The following is an 8482-nucleotide window of genomic DNA, read 5'->3' as shown; positions in this document are numbered from 1 at the left end:
AATAAGATATGATTGGCTGATTTTTCGAAGAAAAAAAATGAAAGGGCATGAGGACACTGTAGTATCTTCCTTTTCAGTCGTAGTGTAATAACATCGGTAATGGACAGAGTAGAGATGTACACTGTATATGGGTATTTGACTAGGAGGCCCCGAGCAGGGCAGACAAGCTTTATAACTCCCCGCGCTCCGTCTTCCTCCCGCTCGCTCCTCCAACCGCACGTACGGTAACCCAACCTCCAAAGCTCCTCGCTAGTCATACTACACCCTGTGCTTGCGCGGGCGGGCATCCCCCTGAAGGCTGAAGCAAAGCTTAGCTAAGCTAGCCAGGCAGGCTGACCGGCCGCGCGGCGGCACGTAGTGCCATCCATGGGGAACGCTCTGGCCGGCAGGCGGCGCGTGGCGAAGGTGATGACGGTGGACGGCGCCACGTTCCGGTACAAGGCGCCGGCCACGGCGGGCACGGCGCTGCGCGGCCACCCGGGGCACCAGCTCCTGGAGTCGGACGAGGTGCGGCGGCTGGGCGTGCGCGCGAGGCCGCTGGACCGCGACGCGGCGCTGAAGCCGGGCAAGCTCTACTTCCTGGTCCAGCTCCCTCGTGGTGGTGGGGGGCGCGGGGACGAGGACGGTGACCTGCGCGCGCCGCGGAAGACGTGGTCCGGCGCGCTCCACGTTGGCGCGAGGGAGCGGCTGGAGAGCCTGATGCTGTCGCGCCGCACCGTGTCGGACGTGGCGTCGCTGATGCCGTCAGCCCGTGGGGCGGTGATGGGTGGCGGTGCGGGACTTGGCGGGGAGGGGGTGTCGGGGCGGCGGTCGTCGTCGGTTGAGGCCGGCGCGGACGGCGCGGTGCGGCTGCGGATGCGGCTGCCGAAGGCGGAGGTGGCGCGGCTGATGAAGGAGAGCCGGGACCCCGCCGAGGCCGCCGAGCGGATCATGCAGCTGTGCGTCGCCAGGGACCAGGGCGGCGGCCCCGCGCCGTCGGGGCCGGCGCGCCAAGCCTCGGCGCCTGTCTCCGCGCTGTACACCGGCAAGACGTCCATGAAGAAAGAGGTGAGCATCTTCCCTTCCCGTGACCTTGCGTGCGTTGACAGAGCTCGTCCGCCATGTTACTCTACATTCTTTTTTCCCGAACTTGCTCAGACGATAATTTGGCACCGTGCGAACCAACTCCCGAGCTCAATCAGGCATGGCCGATAAGGACGTACGTCTCCAGTCTCCTACACATGCCGCGCAATTCCGCCCCTCTCCCTCCAACCGAAATGGCTGCACGCAGAAAACCGAAACAATCTGCCGGCGAAGCAACACCAACCAGACCATAAGTGGCAATGTGCCGAGTCTGCCAGTTCATGCCGTGGGCGTTCCAAATCGCTCTGTTGCGTGCGCCGATAAGCCCGGCCGATCACGTCAAACGAGCTGGTGAAGCTTCTTCCTCGCTCCTCCCTCCTCGCCCATCCACCGGATCGGAGCGCATCTCGCGTCCCAGCAGCTGTGCCCGGCAGCTTCACGGCGCGCGGCACGTGTCCCGGCGGCCATGTGAGGGCGCCCTGCTCCGGCCGGCACGGCCAGCTTAACTTAATCCAATCCGATCCGAGCCCAATTAGTTAGTACCACTGGAAAGCCAGGTCAAGTCAATTTCGCTCCAGTTTCCGCTGTGCTCTGGCGCTGCGGCGGTAGGTGATGTGGTTAGCTCGATAGCTCAGGCCGCGCCACGTCAAGCGAGCGGGGACGTGCCGGGATCCTCCTGCATGTGCAGCAAAGATTCTCAGGCTCGTTTGTTTAGTGCCGTAATCACGCGACTGCTACAGATTACTACTGCACCATACTGTTGATCGGTGCTAAACTGGTAATGACACGCGGTTCGTGAATGAATAGTTTAGTTGATTCCGTCATCTACGTGTCTCCGTCTCGAGGTAGGTGCTTCTTCAGTTTGAATTTCCAGTTGGTTTGGTCAAATTTAGGAAATTCTTTGATTCATAGAATTTGCATAGAAATTATGTAGAATTTAGATTTTATAAAAAATTCTACACTAGTCGTTGGATTCATAGGAACGTGTGCTATACGAGATAAATCTATGGAAATCTTGTAGCACAAATCCTTTAACACAATCAAAAAGAATTCATCTTTCTATAGGAATCAACTAGATACGACATCCTAATCATACGTTTTTCCCATTTATATGTTTTTCCTATCCGGTGAATTAAATGAACCCTTAAGGATAACTTACTAAGGGTAACCATCCCTTATAATTTAGCCCCTCAAACAGCCGCTAGCTCGGTACCAAGTGTTCTATATCATCTCCATCCTCCACCGGCTTCCTTTTAGAACAAATCGAGCTCGGTGGTTGGATTTTTCCACGTGGCGGAGGCTACGGATAGATGGCCTGATTCCGGCGACGGCAGCAACGAGGCGGAAGTCAACTATATGGTCTTGAAGGGCAAAGCTTGCATGCCGTCGGTTGGAGGGTTGGAGTTTTGCGGAGGAATCGACATGTCGGCTAAGAGCAACTCCAATAGTGTAGTTGGTTGTTGGCTATAAGCAAGATGCCATGTCATCTGTAGTCAATTTATAGCCAACAAATACAATAGTTGTCCATAAGAATGTACTATACTTTCTTAATGGATGTGTTAGAGCTAGCTCTTGCATAAGAACCCACTTACACTCTCTCTCCTCCAACTAGACATAAATATATTATTTTAATTCTTGTAGCCAGCTGACTAGGACTTATTATACTTACTCTAAGGGGCTATGGCTCAATTCCGGCGACGAAACTAATCTGCGAGCGAGTTATAGTGGGGCAGGAGGACGGTAGAGATTGAGGGATCTCGGTAGAGCCTAATGGTGGTCGCTGGAAGCAAGTAGCAAGTAACAACGCTGGAGAATAGGCGATGATGCGGTGCCTACGAAGGAGGAGCCTATCAGCACGGGGTGGAGGACGCATCTTTTCTCTAGATGAGCCGTGGCGAAGTATATTTGAAAGTCGGAGACAGCGCGGAGTAAACTTTTTACTCTTCTAAAGCATATCAAGCCTTTGAAAGATCGGCTAGATCAAATTTAGCCTCTTAAAACGAAATTTTTACTCCTCTGAAGCCCCCCTTTTAGGAATCGGCTACAGGATGCCCTAAGACTAGCGCGCGTACGCAAGTCGTTGGGCCAACTTCTTGTTAGATCAGTCCTGACTCTCGGCAATTATCATGAGCCGTTGCTTTTCCCTTTTTTGGTACGAGAGGCAAAGTGACTTCATATAGTGCTTCACAATGCTTCCCTTTCAAGCAAAGCGCTCGATCAATTGTCAAACCTTGCATAAAAATTGCCGTATTCGCCTATTCGGTCACAGGATTCGATCGACGACAAATATGAACATCTATAAATTCGTATATACTGTAAAACTGTGTAGCAAGTGTTAATACCAGCTTGCTCTTTTCCCTGCAGAAGCGGACGAGGTTCATGGCGGTGCCGGACGAGATCATCGGATGACGAAACTGAATGGAACGGCGTTTCATCGCGCGACGTTCTAATGTGTGTATGTTTTTGTCGAAATTAGCTGGGTTTGGAATATGAGAAGCTGCTGAGACACACGCATGGCTTCCTGCCTCTCCAGCAATTTCTTAACTAGGATATGCCCACCACCAAGTCTTGTCTTCCTACCTCTCTCATGGGTACTGTAGTTTGTGTAGTAGTGCTTACTAGCAAAACTAGAAAGAAAGAAAAAAATGTACTTAATCAGTTTGTGTAAATATTCCGCTGCTTAATCAGTGCTTGCATGTCGTCTCTTACTAGCGCGCGTCACCCTTCATCAGTCGTTTTCTCTTGTCTGGCTACATGTCTGCGTCCATTTGGACCCGTGATTTCCTAAGCTTAACAGCGACCTTCATGAGCGTCTTTCCCACTATCACTGCAGCCATGTGAATGGGAAGCACGAGGCCGGCTGCTCCTGGCGTTTACCCGGCGCCGTCTTCTGCCGCCGCCGTTGCCGCTGCAAACGCTTCTAAGGTGTCATAATCTATTTCGAAGGAGTCGGCCTTGTATCATCAGTGGCTGAAAAAGATTCGGACAAGCCGAGGCTGGGTTGTCGCTTTGCTAGCCGGCTAGCCGCATCCTGAAGCATCTTTAGCGACCCGACATAAATAGATCATTGTTATCTATTTTAGTTCGCGCAACTAGGAAGACACCAAACGCAGCAGTACCACCACTCTCGCACCGGTACGTAAGAAAATGAACATAAGTAGCCGCAGCAAAGCAATGCAAAGTTTGATTTTCAGACTGAGCAGGAGCGCCAAAAAAAGGAAACATCAAGCCAACATTATTTTTTCGATAAAGGAAATATATTAATATCAAAAGATAGCAATTATACCCAACCTCTGCAACAACGCACCACCCTAATGGCATTACGATGCACACAGCCAAAAAAAGAAAAGAAAACTGAGAAACAAAAGTTTCGCTCAGTATCTGGAGCCTAACAACAGCAATACATCCACCACCAAGATAACACCTGAAATACAGACTCTCCAAAAACGACACCTTCAAGAAGGTAACAATGCTCTAACACCGTCGTCGGCCGATCAAAGATCTTAGATTTTCACCCTGAAAATAGTTCCCGCTCTCAAAACAATGCCTTCAACAAGATCATTGCAAGGCACAACCAGTTAAGCCCAGACCTTGGGTTTCACCCTGAAAGGTAGGACTCTGAACTTCACCTATGTTGTCGCCCCCACTTTCATACCGCTGTTGTGAAGCCCGGAACACCAAGCAAGTCCCTCAACAACGCGGAGACTTGAACCTCCCTTAGCTAGTCCTCCCATCCGGCCTTCATGAAATTCTCTTCTTCCAACTTTCATCATGGATCCATAGTCACTTGATGTCAACACAGAAAAAGAGCTTCGCGTCGCTCCCTCCAGAATCAAACGGTCGGAATAAAAGCATGGGTGTGCGCGACCGAATACCACCTGATCCAGCAAACTCCAGACATAAGATGCACTATTCCATTCGCCGGTGGAGCCTTCCGGAACTCATCACTCCGGCTCGATGAAAAAGATCAACCTCCTGAAGGTCTTCGTCTTGGCGCGTGAGAAACCCTAGGACTACCACCATTACACAGGCCGAGCCCCCATGCAAACGGCCATCCTCGCCGCCTGTCACATCGAAGATCCGGCAAGACGAACGACCCTGGGGTGCGGCAACCAGCAGGCTACACAGCCGCGATCAGGCCCTGGTCGCACCGCCACCGGCTGTACCAAGGCCGCCGCCGGCAGCAACCACCGAGGACTGCCGCTGCCGTAGCGCCTTCTCCGCAACCCTCCACCGACCGATCCACCGCCCTACGCCCCTTCGCGCAGCCACAGGACGACGGGCCTAGGTGGGGGACCTAGACCCGCAGCGAAGCCACCGCCATCCAGCGAGTAGCGCCCCCAACCTCTGCCAACGCTGAAAGTCACCGATGCCGCCCCAGCCGCACCGAAGAAACGCCGCCGCTCCTCCACCCCAGCACCTTGGGCACCAGGGGCCGCCGCCACCGCGGCAGATGCCGGCAGCAGCGGCGGGAGGGAGCCTGCTCGAGGGAGGGGGTGCGGTGGTTGGTCTTGCCCCCCCGGCGGCGCCCTGGGGAGCGCCACGGGAGGGAGGTTGCCAGCCAACAGTTCGTAATATATCCGCTGCGAAGGTTCTTGTGTTCATCAATGATTATCTAGCTCACGTTTGAGGCGCATCGTTCATCGATCCGTTGCTTGCTGGATTCGTCCCTTATCTCCATGTTGCGTCATCGTGTTGTTGGGAGTATGTACTATCCCGGGTTCTCGTTGTGAAAGATCGAGCAACACTTTAAGAGGATCTGTTGGAATCTCCCTTATCAGTATCTGGGTTCACACTTTCATGTATTTGATCAGTATCTGAGTTCATACTTTCATGTATTTGATCGTAGCAAGAGGCTAAGCCCACATAGCATCTTTGTTGATAAAATGAGATAGAACCCCAACTCTCATCACAAGTGCTTTTCTACCCAAACTGCCGGTGGTAGGGCCTGGCCTCTGGGATTATATCTCCACCGATGGAGATGATGTATCGTGCGAATAGTCCTACCGGATGGAGGAATTTCGGAATGAAGACCGTGTTAAACATATTTGTAATAGTATCTGTTTTAGTTCGTCTATACCGTATATGGAGTAGTACTCCAATACGTGTAGGACTCCTCTCTATACAATGCTTGATGGGCTTTGCATCATATATAAACATGGAACCGACGTCCTGGAGGGTACGTCGTTAAACCCTAAAACTATTGTCGCTAATATGGTATCAGTGCGGCTCTTCCTCGACATCGCTGCCTTATCACCGCCGCCGCCGCCACCTGGCTGCCGTCGCCGCCCCAAAACAGACGATCGCCACCGTAGAGTTCTTCTGCCGCCGCACCTACAGCCCAAAACCAAACACCCAACAAAAACAGACAACCGCTGCCGCCGCCGCAACATCCAACAAAATAGACAACCGCTGCCGCCGCATACTCTGCTGCCGCCGCCTCTCCAAACAACAACAACCGTCGTCGCAGCCTTCTGCCTCCGCCGCTGCTGAAATCAACAAACCCTAGATGGGTTCCTCATCAGCCTCGTCCGTCTCCTCCTTAGCTGCTGCCCTTGGCGCGTCCCCGGCACAACTCCTCACTCGCGACAACGCCTTGATCTGGAAGGCGCTTGTCGTTCCGGCGCTTCGCGGTGCTCGTGTTCTCAAGCTAGTTGAAGGAGAGGACAAGGCTCCTACAGAAACCCTTGAAGTTGACACCGATGGCGTCAAGAGTGAAGTCGAAAACCCTGCCTATGATGTATGGATAGCTCGTGATCAGCAAGTTCTTCGCTATCTCCTCAGCTGTCTATGACCTGACATGCTCTCCCATATCCTCGGGCTTGAGACCTCGACCGAGGTGTGGAAAACCATAAATTCCCTCACCACGTCTCAGTCAAAGGCTAGGGCCCAACACCTCCGCTCTGCCCTCAATGACACCAAGAAGGGAAACATATATGCTGAAAAATATTTTGCAAAGATGAAAGTTCTTGCATCAGAGCTTGCTGCTGTGGGCAAGCCGCTTGATGATGACGAGTTGATCTGGTACATGCTCCATGTACTTGGTGAAGACTACAACAATCTGAAGACGGCAATTCGTGCAAATCCGTCAACCACTTTGACAGACCTCTACAGCCAGCTTCAGTCTTTTGATCAGATACACAAGCTTGGAGATTCAATGGCAGAAGAATTTGTTTCCTCTGCCAATCTGGTTCGTCGCAACTCTGACCGCCTGCCAGCTTATGGTGCTCGCCAGGATGATCAACGCCGTGATGACCGCCGCCCTGATGACTACCGTGATCGTGACAACCGTGATCGCCATGATGACAGTCGTGACCGACGTGATGACCAGCGCCCTCGCTATGATGATAGGCGCCCTCGTTATGATGACCGGCCCAAGCGTCGGGATGATGGCCCACGAGATGCACCTCATGATGATGGACGCCGCCGTGACAGAATTTCCACTCCATTTGTTGATGTGGAGTGTCAGATATGCAAGAAGCATGGCCATCCTGCCGAGGTGTGCTGGTGGAGGTTTCAGCGTGACAGGCGCAATGGTGGTGGTCGCCGAGATGATCAAGACAACAAGGGTGCAAATCTAGCATCCTATGGTGTGGACACCAACTAGTACTCTGATACTGGTGCTACAAATCACATCACAAGCGAGCTGAGCAAACTGTCTACCCAGAATAAGTACACATGAAGTGATCATGTGCACACGGCCGATGGCAACGGTATGCAAATAAGTCATATTGGTCATTCTATGTTGCGTACTCCCCATAGTTCTTTTCATCTTAAAGACATTCTTCATGTTCCCAGTGCATCTAAAAACCTTATGCATGTCCATAGATTCACACTTGATAACCATGTATTCATTGAGTTTCATCTTTTTTTTTTGATTAAGGATCTGGCCACCGGGAGCACTCTCTCTAAAGGTCCATGTCGTGATGGTCTATACCCACTAGTACCACTGTCTAGTGGGTCGTCGAAGCAAGCCTTCATTACAATAAACCCATCTTCATCTACATGGCATCGCCGCCTAGGACATCCATCCTCCTTTGTGGTGCAGCAAGTTCTTAGAAAGTATAGAATTTCTTTTTCTCCTGAAATAAACGTATACATTTGTGATTCTTGTCAACTAGCTAAGAGCCATCAATTACCATATCCTGTCTCTATTAGCGACAATAGTTTTAGGGTTTAACGACGTACCCTCCAGGACGTCGGTTCCATGTTTATATATGATGCAAAGCCCATCAAGCATTGTATAGAGAGGATCTGGTACATGCTCCATGTACTTGGTGAAGACTACAACAATCTGAAGACGGCAATTCGTGCAAATCCGTCAACCACTTTGACAGACCTCTACAGCCAGCTTCAGTCTTTTGATCAGATGCACAAGCTTGGAGATTCAATGGCGAGAGAATTTGTTTCCTGCGCCAAT

The 8482-nt window shown here is 51.8% G+C and overlaps 1 protein-coding gene across 1 annotated transcript; it reads left to right on the top strand.

The window, feature by feature from the left end:
• Positions 1 to 220: 220 nt before the first annotated feature.
• LOC124651298 (uncharacterized protein At1g66480-like) lies at positions 221 to 3711 on the top strand. The gene is made up of 2 exons (XM_047190399.1): positions 221 to 1047; positions 3427 to 3711. The coding sequence occupies exons 1-2, from the start codon at positions 367 to 369 to the stop codon at positions 3469 to 3471; spliced, it is 726 nt and encodes a 241-aa protein (XP_047046355.1). The 5' UTR covers positions 221 to 366; the 3' UTR covers positions 3472 to 3711.
• The last annotated feature ends 4771 nt before the right edge of the window (positions 3712 to 8482 follow it).

Source organism: Lolium rigidum, chromosome 5, assembly GCF_022539505.1.
Source record: "Lolium rigidum isolate FL_2022 chromosome 5, APGP_CSIRO_Lrig_0.1, whole genome shotgun sequence".
Classification (NCBI taxonomy): domain Eukaryota; kingdom Viridiplantae; phylum Streptophyta; class Magnoliopsida; order Poales; family Poaceae; genus Lolium; species Lolium rigidum.
The sequence above is the reverse complement of the archived record's forward strand: the minus strand, read 5'-3'. Positions and strand labels throughout refer to the sequence as shown.